General features: G+C 38.9%; 1 protein-coding gene across 6 annotated transcripts in view; it reads right to left on the reverse strand.

Moving 5' to 3' along the window:
* Positions 1-1,683: 1,683 nt before the first annotated feature.
* Positions 1,684-19,690, reverse strand: part of TBC1D4 (TBC1 domain family member 4) — a 210,120-nt gene continuing 192,113 nt past the window's right edge. For all 6 annotated transcript variants that reach the window (XM_061435093.1, XM_061435092.1, XM_061435094.1 and 3 more), the window contains 4 exons: positions 15,339-15,498; positions 12,529-12,698; positions 7,691-7,867; positions 1,684-4,150 (listed from right to left, as the gene is read on the reverse strand). In XM_061435093.1, coding sequence (XP_061291077.1) covers positions 3,917-4,150; positions 7,691-7,867; positions 12,529-12,698; positions 15,339-15,498 — 741 coding nt within the window. In that variant the 3' untranslated portion in view covers positions 1,684-3,916. The remainder of the gene's footprint in view (positions 4,151-7,690; positions 7,868-12,528; positions 12,699-15,338; positions 15,499-19,690) is intronic.

Consider the following 19,690-nt stretch of genomic DNA (forward strand, 5'->3'; position numbering starts at 1 on the left):
CACTACCTGTACTTTGGGATTAAGGAATGAGTTGTGATCTCAGAAATATGCCATCCTTTCTCATTCATCTATTGTTCAACAGAGGCCACTCCACTTCTACTGGCTCTTCCAGGCTCAGGGAAGGCATCACCTCCTTTGAGGACTTGCCACCCACTCCAAAGCACTATGAGCCCCTCCTGGTAGCTTGCGTGTATCGAGTCTGGTGTGGATTGCCCAGCATACCTGTTATAGTGTAAATTCTCTTGTTTTCTAATTAACTCCTTGCAACTACACCACAAGCTCATGGAGGTCAAGGACTGTATCTTCTCCACCTCTGAATACTCAGCATCTAGCTTGGCTTACAAAAACTATTTGTTGAATGAAAAAATAAAAGGGGTAGAGCCAAGACTCAATCCCCACCTTAAATCTAGTGCTTTTCTCAACATATCACAGCAAATAAGAGTGATACATCATGGTAGAGTACTAAATAATTCAGATGGCAGATTTCCTTTCTATAATCTAGCAGAGTAAAATGGTGACATGGTAATAAAATGGGTAAATTAATCTGGATATTAAGAGACCATTCTATTAATACTTAGGCCTACACTGAGTCCTCAAAATGCTTAATTACATGTAGTACAAAATATTTCAAAGTTTTAGTCCTAAAGTTAGGAAGAAGATACAGTATCCATTTATTGAATTACAAATACACTTGAAAATATTCTGATGATACCTATTTTATGTAAACACATTTATATCATATCTATCAACAAATGCCCTTAATCTTTTTATTGAGGAGTTAACTCAATTTTAGTTTTGTATTTTCTTATCCTCTTTCTCTCACTTACTATCTATGTGGGTAAACAGAAAACAAAAGGGGTAAATGCAGATCTGTCCATATGGTTATCTTTTGCCTTTTTATACCTATCAGCAAAAGGTTCCATTGGGAAAGCAGCTGAAAATTAGTAACAGACAATGTACTTTCATTGCAGCCATGAAATTAAAAGACGCTTGCTCATTGGAAGAAAAGCTATAACCAACTAGACAGCATTGGTAAAGACATTACTTTACCAACAAAGGTCTGTCTAGTCAAAGCTATGGTTTTTCCAATAGTCATGTATGGATGTGAGAGTTGGACTATAAAGAAAGATGAGCACCAAAGAATTGATGCTTTTGAACTGTGGTGTTGGAGAAGACTCTTGATAGTCCCTTGGACTGCAAGGAGATCAAACCAGTCAATTCTAAAAAAAATCAGTGCTGAATATTCATTGGAAGGACTAATGTTGAAGCTGAAACTCCAATACTTTGGCCACCTGATGTGAAGAACTGACTCATTGGAAAAGACCCTGATGCTGAGAAAGATTGAAGGTAGGAGGAGAAGGGGACAACAGAGGATGAGATGGCTGGATGGTGTTACCTACTCGATGGACATGAGTTTGAGTAAACTCCAGGAGTTGGTGATGGACAGGGAGGCCTGGTGTGCCGCAGTCCATGGGGTCCGAAAGAGTCGGACACAACTGAGCGACTGAACTGAACTGAATGTACTTTCATAAATGTTTCTAAAAATTATCTTTTGTTGTCTCATTCAAAGAATTATCAGTGAACAAATTTTAAGTAGCAACAATCCAACCCATGCAGATTTTGTAAAGGACTCTAACCAAGGTCTTCTCTCTTATTAAAAAGGCAAAACCAATAAGCCAAGGAAACAGGCAGCAATGTATTTATTGGAAATGAACTAGACATTACATTAACCAAATGAAGATGTAACAATGCATGAAGCATAATTGATGCAACATTTAAAAGATCACAAAATAAAAAGAAAATTCATTTTCAAAAGAAACATTGTATCCAAGGCAAGCCCTGAACACCAGAATACAACTGATAACATTGACTGTGAAGATCCAGAATAAAATTTAAACCAAACAACTGAAAGAAAAAGTTTCTTTTCCCAACTTGAAGGCTCCCTGGCTACCACCTGTGTTTCATACACACCAGATAATTTTCATCACCAGACAGTAATCAGATGATATTTATCATATTCCTTGTAAGAAAATACCTCTCCTACAAATAGAGAAATCTGAGGGAAATCCAAGCAACAAAATGGTCGGTGGCCCCAACTGATTAGGTCAGCATTTTCTAGAATCTAGAAATTACATTAACTTTACTAGTAAGACTTCATTTTCTTCTGAGAAACTGCCTGGATGAGAGGGCGTGCTGATTGTAACATTACATTTACTACACGGCACTGAGTCACTACATTCCACTGAGTAACTGGGTGGTCGGGGGGTGGGAGGGGGTGTTCAGATGCTTATCCATTCATCAAATGTTTCTGAAACCTTTAGAGCTTTACTTTTCTACTCTGTAGCTTGTGTATAACAAACTCCCTTTGAAGAAAATTATCCCAGATAATCCATCTGTGATAATACAAGTACTGCAAAAAGCAGTGATGAAAAATATTGTTTGGAAAGGCAAAATTGCCACATCCACTTTCCGAGGCACTGTCATAGAATCATCTCTGAAATGGAGAAATTCCATGTGTAAGTTAAAAATTGCTTTCCTTCCATTCACCCAGCATGCATGAATGTCTTGTTATAATCTCTCTGTAGACTGAGAAAGTCAGGAGTCCAAATGCAGAACTGTAGGTTTTAGAAAGGCTTTCTCCTTCCCTTCCCATAGATTTCAAGTTTGTTTTAAACACTCCACAGTTCTCATAAACACTCATGTGAAAAGGGGAGGATGATTACAATCTTATCAGACCTGTCAATTGACAAAAAAAATATCTCAACATAGTATCTCATTTTTAGAAAACCAATCATAATTGCATTTCCTTACCCTCCATTTAAGGTAGAGAGAACTAAGACAAGAGTTCCCACATTTTAGTGGGAAATGGCAAATCCTTGTCACTAACTATGGCACCAAGTAGTTCATTCAGGAGAAATTTCAATAAAAAGGTAGAAAGGTAATCGAGACAATTTATGTATGCTCAGTCGCTCAGCCATGTCCAACTCTTTGTGACCCCATGGACTGAGGTCGGCCAGGCTCCTCAGTCCATGAGATTTTGCAGGCAAGAATACTGGAGTGGGTTGCCATTTCCTTCTCCAGGGCTAGATAATTTAGGTCCTAAATTAATTTTTAAGGACTGATATGTTTAGTTTAACAAAACGCTGGTCTAATTTACTAGAAAATTAGTAATGTTCTCTTTCACCTTGAGCTGGATGGGCAGACTCAGCCACTGTCTTGTTTCCTCCTTACACACAACTAAAGTAATGCCTGACCAGACTCAAAATGCATGTAGATGCGACATGCTCATTGGCACAAAGCAGGCAGCAGGGGAAGGCCCCTACTTTCCTGAAAAACTCAGAGGAGCTTTACTGGCAATCAGTCATTTTCCTCATATATATATAATGTCAGTAGATTTTAAGACAGATGCACATAAAGTTACACAAATGTTTCCACCTCTCCACCACTGAGTGAAACATGCCATTCTTTGGAGAAAAAAATACATTCATTTTTTTCAAGTATATTTCAATATACAAAGATGTTCTAGCTTTGTTTCACTGCAAAGACAAACTGATGTCACACGTGTCCAAGGGGAACTTCACTTTAACTTCCCTTTGGTGTGGATTTCATGAAGTTTTGATTTCTTTTTTTAAAAAATTGCTCTAAATATGCATCTACTTTTATCTGAAAGCATCAACTCTTTATGTCCATTTTATATATATGTACATAGTCAACAAGGACAGCAAAAAACAGTCTACATATGTACAATGGTTTAGAAGTGGCACGCTCTGAGGAGAGCAAGGGCCACTGGCTCCGACGGGCTCACAACCAATTCAGTGATTGTCAGCTCTGGTGTCCAGCACTGGGCCAGCAGCATGCAGACTCCTCCAGACTGTAGCATCCTTGAATGGTCACGTCCTGCTGAGGTGGCAGGTCTTCACGGCTTGTTTCCTGTCTTGGCTTTGTTGTTAGGGTTGCAGTTTAAGTCTCTCAGCAGTGGTTCGCAGTTGGCTAGAATATCTGCAGGCAGCAGCTTCCAGATCTGCTCCACTGCCTTCTGATAAGCCGTCTTCTCCTGTTCCAGGGTCCGGATCAAAGACTTCATTTTGGTCTCTCTGGTTAAAAGATTTTCCAGGTTGGACTCCAAGGTCTGAATTTTAGCATGAGCTATCTGTTTGGAGCAAAAACAAAAACACACAAAATCCGCCAAATCAACAATCTGAAGGTTTTGGTTCATCATCACAGCAGCAGTCAGAACTTACATATATTAGCTAATCATATCATATTACTTAGTACAATAGTATAGGAAGCAAATACTCTGAAACCGTCCACGACATGGCGATTTTTTATGGTTCTCAAAAATATAACTAGAGTTCTAACAAAATACATCTCATTTCACTGAATACACCAAAAATGCAATATTAAATCATCATCCCTCAGTAGTGAGGGTACTCACTCCACACACAGGCCTTCTCCAAGAGTGACTGGGATCTGACAGGGAAAAACAGGAGATTCCTGACACTGCCCTAAGGTGTTAAAAGAGGTTTTTTTGCCCTCTGAAAGGAAATACAGGGTTTGCTCAACACATACATGGGATCTTATCAGTTTTTACAGGCGTTGGATGTGCCCATATAACTTGGGAACCCAGAGGTGATGACAGCATTGAACTGTGAATGAAAAAATTTGTAACCATTAATAAAAATCATTATAACATAAAGTAGGTGCAAACCCACTTTCCCTAAATAAAGAAATGTTCAACTAATCATCACTGAAACATCCTAGTAATAAAGGACAATAGCCTGTTTATTTTTCTTTCTGAAAACAGACACTGTTGTCTCTTTTTAAAAAATTTTTATTGGAGTATAGTTGCTTTACAATGTTATGTAAGTTTCTGCTGTAAAGTGAATCAGTTACACATATACATATATCCCCTCTTTTTTAGATTTCCTTCCCATTTAGGTCACCACAGAGCACTGAGTAGAGTTCCCTGTGCTATACAGTAGGTTCTCATTACTTATCTATTTTGTACACAGTACCCATAATGTATACATGTCAATCCCAATCTCCCAGTTCATCCCCCTCCTCCTCCTCCACCTTGGCATCCATCACACACACACATAACACACACACACACACACACAAAATCTACAAACAATAAGTGCTGGAGGGCTTCCCTGGCAGCTAAGCTGGTAAAGAATCCGCCTGCAATGCAGGAGACTCTGGTTCAATTCCTGGGTCTGGAAGATCCCCTGGAGAAGGGACAGGTTACCCACTGCAGTATTCTTGCCTAGGGAATTCTATGGACAGAGGAGCCTGTCAGGCTACAGTCCATGGGGTCGCAGAGTCAGACACAACTGAGCAACTTTCACTTTCATATAATTAACACCTCAAACAAAGACATAATTTGCTAAATAAATGCTGGAGAGGATGTGGAGAAAATGGAACCCTCCCACACTGTTGATGGGAATGTAAATTGGCACAGGCATTATGGAAAACAGTATACAGGTTCCTTAAAACACTGAAAAATAGAGCCTCCATATGATCCATCAATCCGACTCCTGGGCATATATCCAGCGAAAACCATAATTCAAAGATACATACAGCCCAATGTTCATTGCAGCACTATTCGGAATAGCCAGAACACGGAAGCAACCCAGATGTCCATCAGCAGAGGAATGGGTAAAGATGTGGCACCTGTACACAGGGCCATGAAAAGTAACTAAATAGTACCATTTGCAGAGATGTGGATGGACCTCGAGACTGTCATACAGAGTGAAGTCAGTTCGAAAGAGAAAACACAAGTATCACATAATATCGCTTATACGTGGAATGTAGAAAAATGGTATGGATGAATTTGCAGATCTTGTTTAAAAAAATGATCTTTAGCAATGCACTAACACAACATTTTGGCATTGTTTTGAATAGAAAAAGGCATAAAATGTTGTATGGGCCAGAGCTAATATAGATGAAATGAAGGAGGCCAGTGTTTCTTCTTGGGGAGCAATTACTCTAGGAACCCCTCATATCTAAGCTATTACTCTCCCAGCTATCCTTCAGAGGAGTTACCACACATCAAAGCAGGGTTTTAGTGTTCCCTAGTTTGGAGACGTGTGTTGACGAAGTGATAGGTAAGCAGAAACCAAGGAGCCATTGGGTACTTAAGTTCTAACTCAGAATCCCTCTCCCCACACTCCCTACCCCCAAGCCCTCGGCTCCCTGGAAGCTTTACTTTCTCCCCTCCCCCTCCTCTGATCACGGAAACCCCATTCCTTGAGGCTTGGATACACAGCACACTTAATATAGGTTACAGATGTGCAATATTACTTTACACTAAATCACTTATGGCATTTGTAAGAGTGCACTGATAAATAAATACATAATTTGTATTATGAAATAACTATGAGAGAGCCCATCCTTAGGTAGGTTGATAAGGAATCCAGGGCCCTTGAGGAAGAAGGGGTCCAAGGCCTTAGGGAAGGAGAAAGGGGTCTGAGGTTCTCAAGAGGAGAAAAGCAGAGACCTTTTTTTTCTACATTGCTTTGTCTTAGTCAATATAACAATGTATCTTGCTCAAAGACATGTTTCTCCTTAACAAGAGCCTTCTGACTAATCTTGTTATTTTAAGATGTATATTATGGGAGTGGGTCTGGTAAGACCTTTCTTTCTATTGTTAGCTCCAATCCTGTTATCTTAAAATGTAAATTGTGGGAGTGGGTCTGGTAAGACCTTTAGAACCTTGAGACATTCTTTTGATTTACTATAATAATCAATTGAAAAAGTATATAACTCTTGCTGAGACTAATAAGGGGGGCATTCTCAGTCCCCCTTCTGATGTCCATGTCAGAAGCTTTCTCTGTCCCTTTTTCACTTTAATAAAACTCTGCTACACAAAAGCTCTTGAGCAATCAAGCCTGGGCCCTGGCTAAATCTTCTTTGGAGATCACCACATTAAAGCTATAAGCTGCAAATTCCTTCATGGCAAGGATTACATGTTACCTGTTTTCATTCAATTTTCTCCTTTCCATTTCTGTGAGTTTTAGTCTAGACAGGTCTCATCTTCCCCAATCAGATTTCTACAAATAATTGCTAGCTGGTCTCCCTACCTTCTCTCCCCATTCTAATCTGTCCTCGTCAAGGTTTTTCCAGATTGATCTCCCTAAAGTATGGTTCAAAATTTTTGAGATTTCTCTCTCAACGTGATTAAAGCTGTGTTCTTCTTCTTAACCTTGAAAGTTATTTATAAATCTGCCTCCATCATGTTTACCCCACTTCTCCCCAATGTAAATCTTAAATGGATATGTTTCCTCTAAGTTCTGCCATATCATCCAGCTTTCAACACTCCTCTCTTATTCCCACCAAGCCTCTAGAGTCCAGCTCAAGCCGCAAGACACCCAGAGCTTTCCCAGTTTCCTCTAGTCAATCCCTCCCAACCTGAACTTAAACCAAACACGTGCAATACCCAGTAAGTTTTGAATCAGATTCTGCTCTGAACTGCCATTTAATTATTTTGTGAGAGGAGATTTTCTCTCCCAACTGACACTTACATCAGCATGTGCATTTGCAGCCCCCAGGGCACTTGGACACAATCTGATACACAGGTCAACAGTCAGCAATGGCTCAATCTATACCACAGCTCTATCCTTCCTGGGATGGTTCTATGAAGGAGAGGAGGCACTCAACAGCTTTTATGGTCAAATCACTATCTCTTTACCTGTAATTTTTCTAGAAGGTCCATGTTTTGTCTTTTCAGTTGGCTGTTGGCCCTCTCCAGCTTCTCTATGGGCTCACTGTCCTCGCAAGCATAGGAAGATTCTTGGAGTTCATCCTGTAGCACGTGATACTCCACCTCATAGGCATGTAACTGTTTAGAAATATCCATCTCAAAAACCTGCAGTGAAAACAGGGGTCAGTCTGACTTTCAGGATGTACACAAAGATACATCTGTGTATCTAAGGTGCATTTCCCAATACTTCTTAATGAGGAACAGCGTGACATACCAAACAAAGGGAATTGTAACAAATGTGACTATCAAATAAAGACAAACAGATCATTTCTATACAATTGACACATTCTCAGGAGGAGGCCAAGACACTAGAGAAAGTTAATGTCCAAAGATATTTTGCAACCAAAATATACATAATCTAGGAATGGTCTCCCAAAGTGTAGCCTACCAGATAAACATGAGTAACTGAGTAACTCTTATACAAGTTGGAGATCATCTCTGCTGGTTAATAAGCAAAACTGCATACTGCTGCTGCTGCTAAGGTGCTTCAGTCGTGTCCGACTCTGTGCGACCCCATAGACGGCAGCCCACCAGGCTCCACCATCCCTGGGATTCTCCAGGCAAGAACACTGGAATGGGTTGCCATTTCCTTCTCCAATGCATAAAAGTGAAAAGTGAAAGTGAAGTCGCTCAGTTGTGTCCGACTCTCAGCGACCCCATGGACTGCAGCCTACCAGGCTCCTCCATCCATGGGATTTTCCAGGCAAGAGTACTGGAGTGGGTTGCCATTGCCTTCTCCAAAAACTGCATAGGGTATTTCTATAATAATAAGATCAAAAGCCCTTCTAATTATTTGTCAAGGAGGTAGAAAGGGCTTGTACTAAATATTTTCATCCATTTTCTAATCCATGCAAGTCTCTTAGAATTCACTAACATATCCTACCAGAGAGAGAATCTTTAAAATTGCACACCCTGGAACCTGTACATACGTATTCAATCTCTCAGTCATGTCCAACTCTGTGACACTATGAACTGTAGCCTGCCAGGTTCCTCTGTCCATGGGATTTTCCAGGCAGCAGTACTGGAGCGGGTTGCCATTTCCTTCTCCAGGGGATGTTCCTGACCCAGGGATCAAACCCACGTCTCCTGCATTGGCAGGTGGATTCTGTAGCACCGAGCCACTTGGGAACTGGGCACTATATAGAGCTGTTTAATTGCAGCTGCCTCTGCTCTCCCGTATTGTCACCCATTAGGAAGACAGTTTGCTTCAAAGTTAGAGAACAAGTAACTCCTCCTTAGTCTAAACTTGCAAGAGAAGGTGAGCTGCCATTTAAGCATTGGTATCCACACTAACACTCTTGGGAGAGAAGAAACCACAAAAAATCTCACTGACTTACTTGCACTACTACTATTAGAGATACTCAAATCTTAGAATTGAAATGGTATTTTGTGACAATATGGTTATTCTTTTTAAATAAGCATCTTTTTTCCCCCTACCCAGTGAGTATGAACACACTGGACTACTATACAACCATTAAAAATGAGAGCATGAATATATTTATTGGCATGCAAAAATGTCTGATACTCTACAACTATTTTAATAAAAAATCATTATACAACAGCATGTACAGTATAATTAGAGATTTTAAGAGGATGTTTAAGATGTTTTAAATCTCAAGCTATTGAGATTTGTAACTTCACTTTCTTCTTTGTGCTGTTCTACATTATTTGCATTTTTACAGTAAATAAAACTCATCAAAGTCTCCTTTAATATTAACAGTTCATTTTTGTTCAATTGCTAAGTTGTGTCCTACTCTTTGAAACCTACTCTTTGCAGTATGCTAGGTGCCCCTGTCCTTTACTATCTCCCAGATTTTGCTCAAATTCATGTCCATTGAGTTGGTGATGCTATTTAACTATCTCATCCTCTGCTGCCCCTTCCTCCTTTGGCCTTCAATCTTTCCCAGCATCAGGGTCTTTTCCAATGAATCAGCTCTTCACATCAGCTGGCCAAACTATTATTCCATAGTTAATCAATTCTACTGGCTAGAAAGTTATCTTTAATATCAAGTCCAAATCTACCAGCCTATAACTTCTATCAAATAACCACAGTAATAATCTCCAAAGCTAGGCAATCCCCGCATTAATCTTAGAAAAGAAAGGTGATCTAATTTCAAATCAAACTTCATCTCTCTCCAAAACCACAATCTCTGACTACTTGCCAGTCCCAAAAGATATTTCTGAAGAAATGGGGAATAAGTGAATATGTAAATAAAATTTATATTTTTCTATTTCCAGAGCATCTTAACAAACAAAAAATATTCACAGGTATTTACAGAATAATCTGCTTGTTTCAATTCCACACATGTGGTAGAAAGAAAGTTTTACATGCTATAAAATGAGTTCTTGTGATAGACTTGTATAGAATGATACAAAATTCTTCAACTGAGTTGGTTATGTTTACCCCTAAAAACAATGTTATTTCCATTCTGTAGAGAAGGAAGCTGGGACTCAGAGAGGTTGCCCTCACTTGCCCGAAGTCACACAGCTAGTAGATAGCTGAACACTAGCACAAGATCTCAGACTCCCTTTCTCTTGCTCTAAACTCTGTCTTTTATCTGCTATCCCAAGGGCCTCTTGGAAAGTGGTAAATTTTATCAGTACTCATAAGGCATGATTGCTTTATTTACAAATCTGGTCTTAAGTATATTCATGTCATCTGAACAACAGAATATAACTACCACTTACCTGGTCCCTATGAAGAATCAGGGACTAGGTACACGATATACTGATTACCCTCCGTTTGCTTCCATTCTCTGCCCTCATCCATTCTCGGTACCCTAGGAGGCAGACCCCTCTGACCTGCATTCCCCACACTTTTCTTCCTGCTGATTTCTGGTTCAGTTCAGTGCAGTTCAGTTGCTCAGTTATGTCTGACTTTTTGTGACCCCATGGACTGCAGCACACCAGGCCTCCCTGTCCATCAGCAACTCCCGGAGCTTACTCAAACTCATGTCCATTGAGTTGGTGATGCCATCCAACCATTGAATCCTCTGTCGTCCCCTTCTCCTCCTGCCTTCAATCCGTCTCAGCATCAGGGTCTTTCCAGTGAGTCAGTCCTTCACATCAGTTGGCCAAAGTTTTGGAGTTTCAGCTTCAGCATCAGTCCTTCCAATGAATATTCAGGACTGATTTCCTTTATGATGGACTGGTTGGATCTCCTTGCAGTCAACGGGACTCTCAAGAGTCTTCTCCAAACCACAGTTCAAAAGCATCAATTCATTGGCACTCAGCTTTCTTTATAGTCCAACTCTCACATCCATACATGACTATTGGAAAAACCATGGCTTTGACTATATGGACCTTTGTTGGCAAAGGAATGTCTCTGCTTTTTAATATGCTGTCTAGGTTGGTCATAAGTTTTCTTCCAAGGAGCAAGCGTCTTTTAATTTCATGGCTGCAGTCACCATCTACAGTGATTTTGGAGCCTCCCAAAATAAAGTCTGTCACTGTTTCCACTGTTTCCCCATCTATCTTCCATGAAGTGATGGGACCAGATGCCATGATCTTAGTTTTCTGAATGTTGAGCTTTAAGCCAATTTTTTCACTCTCCTCTTTCATCCTCATCAAGAGGCCCTTTAGTTCCTCTTTACTTTCTGTCATAAGGGTTGTGTCATCTGCATATCTGAGGTTATTGATATTTCTCCCAGTAATCTTGATTCCAGCTTGTGCTTCATCCAGCCCAGCATTTCTCATGACTTCTGGTTGGGTACAGCCAATGGCAAAGGTCATCAGGAGATCAAAAGGGGCAGAAGAAATAGGTTGGTAACTTCTTCCCTGCTCCTTCCCTGTCTTGCTCACCAAGAGCACAGCAACCTCCAGAGAGCCTGCCTCCAGACTTCGGCACTCACTGGGCCTGGCAGCACTGTCATATCCTCCTTCTCCAGATGCAGCACCAGGGATATGAACAGTTCCCTCTGTCACTGGTTCCTAAGCACCTGGACATCGTATCTTGTTCCCTTAACCTTGCCCGCACTCCTGTAAATCATACCCTCCCTTGAGCTGCTGGAGGTAGATTGTGTTTCCTGCAAGGGACCCTGACTAATAAAGCAAGTCTCATTTAAGCCTCACAAAACCTCTTGGGTCAGAACTGTCCCATTTTGCAGGGGAGAACATTAGAGTGATGTGTACAAGACAGACAACTAATAAAAGATCTGGAAGCTGATGGGGAATCCAAAACTGTCTGATTCCAGTCTTCATTCCTGTCATGTGTACTCCTCATATATTTTAAAACAGAATTGGTGGTTCAGACGGCAAAGGATCTGCCTGCCAATGAAGGAGACTCAGGTTCGATCCCTGTGTGGGGAAGATCCCCTGGAGAAGGGAATGGCAACTCACTCCAGTACTCTTACCTGGGAAACCCCACGGATAGAGAAGCCTAGTGGGCTGCAGTCCATGGAGTCATAAAGAGTCAGACACAACTAAGTGACCAATACACACAACGATATTACAAAGCTAAGTGCGTCTCAGCTTATTCATTTATCAGGTCTTCCTAACTCTCTTAGTTCTATCTTCAGTCTTATCACCGATCTAAATGGAAAAACTCATGAATCATCACAGGCAAGGACTGAACACCTTGCCTGGGCACAGCCACACAATGTCACAAGGAGAAATTAAACAATAGTTTCATTTCTAGATAAAATGTATCTGATCAAATTTAAAAATGGTCAAGCAAAACACAGGTTTATGCTAAAACATTTAATAATATAATTAGTAGAGAAACTGCTATATAATCTTATACCTTATTATTACCAATTAAATCATACCTGGGTGATTATTTTTTCCATTTCAGATGAATTCATATCGGGGAGAGTGATTTTAAGGAATTCAACAATATTTTCAAAGTTTTCACATTCCATTATGAGTGTCTCTTGGTTGCTCAACAGGCTTAGGGCAACCTTAAATATAACTTCAGTTCCCTGAAGAAAAATAATATCTGAAAAAAAAAAGATATATAATTTTCATGATCAAAATTATGCCTCTACTATTGTAAAACGTGACCTCTGTGTGTTAATGGGGTTTTTTGCATGGTTTTGTGTGTGTGTGTGTGTGTATGTGTGTGTGTATGGTGGTTGTTTTAATTACTGCAACAGAACCACAGAATATTTTGCAAAATAAAACTGGTCAAAATAACCTAGATTTGAAATAAATAATAATATGACCAAAACAAATAAACAGTTGTTTAACTATTCTTTTTACTTATTTAGGAACCTCAGATAAGGTCAGGGTAAAAAGAAAAAGATAAATTATATATTTGTTTGTCCACATATTTATAATTTTTAGTGCAGCAGCAGCAGTTGCAAATTTAATGGAGACTTACATTTAGATTTTCTTCATGAGGAGAATACAAAAACAAATCAACATAATCAATAGCTTAGGATTAAACTCTCATTACCATAATAAAAAACTACAAGAACCAGTTAATATGTAATGAAACCTGTACTAGAGAAAAAACTTTAAGGAAAAAAAAAACTTTAAAAGAAAAATCAAAATCAGGGTATAACCTAAATCAGAAGAGAAAAAGAAAGGCTACCCTAACTCTGAAAGTGAAAGTGAAGGTGCTCTGTCCTGTCCAACTCTTTGCGATCCCATGGACCGTAGCCTACCAGGCTCCTCTGTCCTTGGGATTTTCCCAGGCAAGAGTACTGGAGTGGGTTGCCACGACCTTCTCCAGGGGATCTGCCTAACCCAGGGATCAAACCGGGGTCTCCTGCATTGCAGGCAAACGCTTTACGTTTGAGCCACCAGAGTTTCACCCTGACTCTGAACTTTGCTCCAAACAAATGTAAACCAATAGTTTTGAAAAGTACTAAATACTTTTGTATGAGCATTCCTCTTAATCCATGCCATTCTGTAGTCAGTAATAAACAAGAGGGGGTTGTTAAAAATGAGGGAACCATAAAACAATCACTTCAAACATGGTCATTCTTCTTGTTCACACATCTTTCCCTTTGCTGACAGTTTCTGTTCTTCACTCAATTCTAAGAATGGTGTGGCTATTGTAGAGCTGACAGCATCATTCATATTCTCTTAGCAAAAAACAGATGACTGGGGAAATATGTTTCCTGAATTCAGATATCAAGCTTCCTAGGGTAAGTCAGAGAGAGATACCCTAAATATCATTTTAGATTTGATAAGCTATTTCCTGATAAGAAAATATATAAATGAAAGGATTTATAGAAGACCTATAAATAGAAACCCAAGCTCCAAAGAAAACTTCCCTGGAGAAAAAGCAATCGTGTATGCTCAATATAAAAATGGATATTTGGTAAATATTTGATTCTGGGCATCCTTGTTTTACTCTTTTGCTGCACTTAGCCTACAAATTGTATCAGCACTAATGCAGTGTCTAATTTTTAAAACCACAGCCCCTAGTAAGAAGGACACAGTACACTGTAATCTGGTGATATATATATACATATTACATGTATTAATATATCTTTGGGCTTCCCTGGTGGCTCAGATGGTAAAGAATCTGGCCACAATTCAGGAGACCTGGGTTCAATCCTTGAGTTGGGAAAATCCCCTGGAGGAGGATATATCTTCAAATTTGAAGTTTCTCCAAATAACATTTTTTTCCCTGTAACTGATGTATTCTCTTTATTCTATTTTAGTTCATGTTTTTCAATCCTGGTAATGACCTACAATCAGGCCAATACTTCCAATTTGACCAAAAGCTCAAATTTAGCAAAAGCATAGATATAAATACTGTCTATTTGCACTACAGGTGCCAGATAGATGAGTGGAACATAAAAACTGGAAGCCTCTTCTGAGGTCATCAAGCTCTTAACATTAGAATAAACCTCTGCTAAAGAGTCGTTTTTTAAAAAGATGGTTTGCTTTTTAAATAACAGATTTAGACAAAGCTAACTAAAGAGGTATGATAGATGTAAAAGCCTCATAAGGTAACATAAGCTGTGTCACACTCTCTTTTTGCTACACTGTGGAGCAAAACAGCATCTCAACAACTTGCCCTGGGTCCAACCAGCTGTGCACCCAGTGTTAGAGATGGGCATCACCTCTGTACTGGCATGACAGGAGGGCACTTAAAGCAATAAAACAGGAATTCCAATTACCTTGTTAACAATAAAAAGTCACATTAACAAGTGCCATTAAAAACAACATTGAAAGAGGTGCTTCCATTAACCCAGTCAGAGAACATGTTGTTTCTCTGTGTTTTGAATCCAGGTTGAAGAGGACAATGGGGAAGGAAAAACAAAAGAGATAGGAAAGATGTGTATAAAAATATGAAAAAAATTATACAGTAGAAATCCTTAGTTCATATTTTTTAAAAATTATACTGTGACTTTTTTAGGTATAAATGAAAATAAGAATTCCATTATAGTTTACTCAAATACAGGAGCTCAGCACTTCTTCTTTCCCTTTGCGTTTCAATTTAAGACGAAGATGGTTTCAAATTACTCTCAGAATGGAGCCAGGCATATTTATTAAATTCCATTAGCAATTTGTGATTCTGTGATACAATGCTAGATAAAACAATTGAAGCACCTTATGGCTAGAAGTATACCCCTTGGAAGAGATAACACTGTTCCAACTGATCATTGGTATCTCTTACCAAACACTCTGGCTACAAATCCTAATGGAAATTGAGAGGCAAACAACGTGAGGAACCAGGGGGCAGCATAAAGACTGGGGCTGATTTCATTTTCTTCAAGATGATTGTAGAGATCTCTGTGATAATCATGAAGGAGCCTGGACAGCTGGTACATTTGAATCTAAAGTTAATTTGGAAAAGAAAAATAACATATTATGCACTTATCTGAGTACACATAAAACAAATACTGTTTAATGTCATTACTCTAATATTTAAGAACTAATTCATGTATATTAGAGAAACAAAAGCAATATTGTTTTATTATTATGTTAAAGTTGACAGATCCAAGTTCATTTAACTGAGATCATACAGCAAGTCACTGTAAGTCCATCTATGACTAGAGAGCACATTTCTCTATCACGTGTGTTTTGGTATAGCCATGTATACATGGAAATGGTAATTATTCTTCCTGTAGGAAGGTATGGCTTTTGGAATTTAGTCAGAACCGTCCTGGCTCAGGACTCTCATGGAAGGGCCATTCTAATTTCAGACCAGTTCCAGAAAAGCTTCCATTCAAAAGAATCGACCACATCTGGTTCAAAAGCAAGACCCTGTCTGTCTTTGCTGGGGCCAGCATTGGATTTACGACAGAACCCACCAGGCAATCTGCGCGCTAGGACACTGTCAGGCTTAGAAGGTAAAGGAGCCAGAAACCTGAACTGTGATTTCTAATATCTAAGATATTCCAGCAGCATATTTTCTCTTGACAAAGGAGATTCAAGCAAAAAGTGCAGTCTGAATGTTTATAGTACTGAAAGAAATTATTTCATTTAGCTACTGAGCTGATTACTCATATTTAAAAAAATATTATAAAGACAGCTTATAGTAACTTTTAAAGTCTTACATGTGGGTAGTTAAAAGTAAAGCAGTAGCAAATAATAAACAAATCCATGATTTGTGCTTTAATTTAAATTTTTATCTACACAGTAACAGATTGAGTCATGAGTCCTTGATCAGTTATATCAGCTTAACTTCTTGGTGTGAAATACATTCAACATTTTCCTAAATCTAGCAGAACTTCCTTCTCTAGATAGCATCAAAATATCATTCTTAAGTAGTATAAAAATGGCTAAAAATAACCAACTATATTATGAATTCAACTGTTTTTCAGAGCACAAAACTAAAAAATCAAAGTACTATACATAAATATAGCAAATGTTTGATCTCTATCTGTGGAAACTAAGGATCCACACAAGCTGTAAAAGGAAAGAATTAAAGAGCCACTGGCAGTCATAAATATAAAATAAGACGTTTAGCAGCAGTCAAGCAAAGAGGTTTTAAAAAATGAGATTATAATCTCATTAAGTCATGTTGAAAAAACATCATATATTTATTTCCATTAGGCCACTTACAGTTTAGAAACTAGACATACTGGGCTCTAAGTATTGCTGTTGTTGGTAGTACAAAAATCAAAGACATCTAATTAGCAGAATAAAAAGAAAGCCTATCATCAAAAACATTCTGTCCTTGTTCATCCACTGTCTTAACACAGAAGCAATATATATATATATATATATATATATATATATATTTTTTTTTTTTTGGTAGAACCTTATTTTTTCCCTACATTCTAAACTGGGGGTTAAGAACATTTCTTCCATGAAGGTATATTTACATTAAATTTCTTTTGACAAATAAAATATAACTCAGTCTTCCTTCCAAGGAAACTTTCATAACAAGATGCCATTTGCTAATAATACATAATTTTTCAATTCTACCTTAGAGATAACATGAAAATCTTCCAATGGAAGAGACAGAACTGGAGGAAGGGAGATGCAGAGAGTGGGGGAGAAAAAGCAGAGACCAAAGACTTCAAATAAAAAGATGCTTTACACTTAACATAGAAAACAGCAGACACAAATATGATGGGCTGTCCATAGTTAAAAGAGCCCTGAACCTCCTTGTTTTACAGATAAAATGAGTGCCTGCTGGAGAGAAGGAAAGATATATGCATTTGAATGCAGAGTTTCAAAGAATAGCAAGGAGAGATAAGAAAGACTTCCTCAGTGATAAACGCAAAGAAATAGAAGAAAACAATACAATGGGAAAGACCAGAGATCTCAAGAAAATTAGAGATACCAAGGGAACACTTCATGCAAAGATGGGCTCAATAAAGGACAGAAATGGTATGACAGAAGCAGAAGACATTAAGAAGAGGTGACAAGAATACGCAGAAGAAATATACAAAAAAGATCTTCATGACCCAGATAATCACAATGGTGTGATCACTCACCTAGAGCCAGACATCCTGGAATGAGAGGTCAAGTGGGCCTTAGGAAGCAACACTATGAACAAAGTTACTGGAGGTGATGGAATTCCAATTGAGCTATTTCAAATCCTAAAAGATGATACTGTGAAAGTGCTGCCCTTAATATGCCAGCAAATTTGGAAAACGCAGCAGTGGCCACAGGACTGGAAAAGGTCAGTTTTCATTCCAATCCCAAAGAAAGGCAATGCCAAAGAATGCTCAAACTACCACACAATTGCACTCATCTCACATGCGAGCAAAATAATTCTCAAAATTCTCCATGCCAGGCTTCAACAGTATGTGAACCATGAACTTCCAGATGTTCAAGCTGGATTTAGAAAAGGCAGGAACCAGAGATCAAACTGCCAACATCCGTTGGATCACTGAAAAAACTAGAGTTCCAGAAAAACCTCTCCTTCTGCTTTATTGACTATGCCAAAGCCTTTGACTATGTGGATCACAACAAACTGGAAAATTCTTCAAGAGATGGGACTACCAGACCACCTGACCTGCCTCCTGAGAAATCTGTATGCAGGTCAAGAAGCAACAGTTAGAACTGGACATTGAACAACAGACTGGTTCCAAATCGGGAAAGGAGTACATCCAGGCTGTATATTGTCACTCTGCTTATTTAACTTATATGCAGAGTACATCATGAGAAATGCTGGACTGAATGAAGCACAAGCTGGAATCAAGACTGCCAGGAGAAATATCAATAACCTCAGATATGCAGATGACACCAATCTTATGGCAGAAAGTGAAGAACTAAAGAGCCTCTTTATGAAAGTGAAAGAGAGTGAAAAAGTTGGCTTAAAACTCAACATTCAGAAAACTAAGATCATGGTATCTGGTCCCATCATTTCATGGAAAATAGATGGGGAAACAATGGAACCAGTGAGAGACTTTATTTTGGGGGACTCTAAAATCACTGCAGATGGTGATTGCAGCCATGAAATTAAAAGACGCTTGCTCCTTGGAAGAAAAGTTATGACCAACCTAGACAGCATATTAAAAAGCAGAGACATTCCTTTGCCAACAAAGGTCTGTCTAGTCAAAGCTTTGGTTTTTCCAGTAGTCATGTATGGACGTGAGAGTTGGACTATAAAGAAAGCTGAACAGCGAAGAATTGATGCTTTTGAACTGTGGTGTTGGAGAACATTCTTGAGAGTCCCTTGGACTGCAAGGAGATCCAACCAGTCCATCATAAAGGAAATCAGTCCTGAATATTCATTGGAAGGATTGGTGCTGAAGCTGAAACTCCAAAACCTTGGCCACCTGAATGTGAAGAACTGACTCATTGGAAAAGACCCTGATGTTGGGAATGATTGAAGGCAGGAAGAAAAGGGGACAACAGAGGATGAGATGGTTGGATAGTATCACCGACTCAGTGGACATGAGTTTGAGTAAGCTCCGGGAGTTGGTGATGGACAGGGAAGCCTGGCGTACTGCAGTCCATGGGGTTGCAAAGAGTCAGACATGACTGAGTGACTGAACTGAACTGAACTGCAGTGCCCAAGCTCACACCATGCAGGTAATCAGAAATCCTATCAAGTGATCCTAAGCCTGTTGCCACTTCCAGTTCTGAATATCATGTTGATTGAAAAAGAAACACTTTCTGTTCTAGAAAGTAGAAAAGTGTTGCATCTCACTTTACAGATCAAAAGGCTCTATTTTCCAGTTAAGATTCCCAGTCTCATGGCCTCTAAGAACACTGTCCCCACAGATTCTTAAACATCTTCATTTTCATAACTATGGACAGGAAATATTTCTTGGTAATTGTGGGTCATATTAAATCAACATATAAATCCAGTGTATATGAATTTTTATAATGCCAAATTGATGAGGAATTTCTTCAAATTGGAAAAAGGTTGCATTTTTAAAGTGATATCTGTATCTACCCTTTTAATTTATGAATCAAGACCATGTGACACCTTTCTTTGAAATTTTAATGGCAGATTCCAAACTGTTACTTCTGAAAATACAAGGGTACCAAATGCTTCCTATATATGGCACAATAAACTGTTTAGAAATAAAGTAAAAAATAAAACCTTCCATATTTATTACT

This window comes from Bos javanicus, chromosome 12 (assembly GCF_032452875.1).
Source record: "Bos javanicus breed banteng chromosome 12, ARS-OSU_banteng_1.0, whole genome shotgun sequence".
NCBI lineage: Eukaryota > Metazoa > Chordata > Mammalia > Artiodactyla > Bovidae > Bos > Bos javanicus.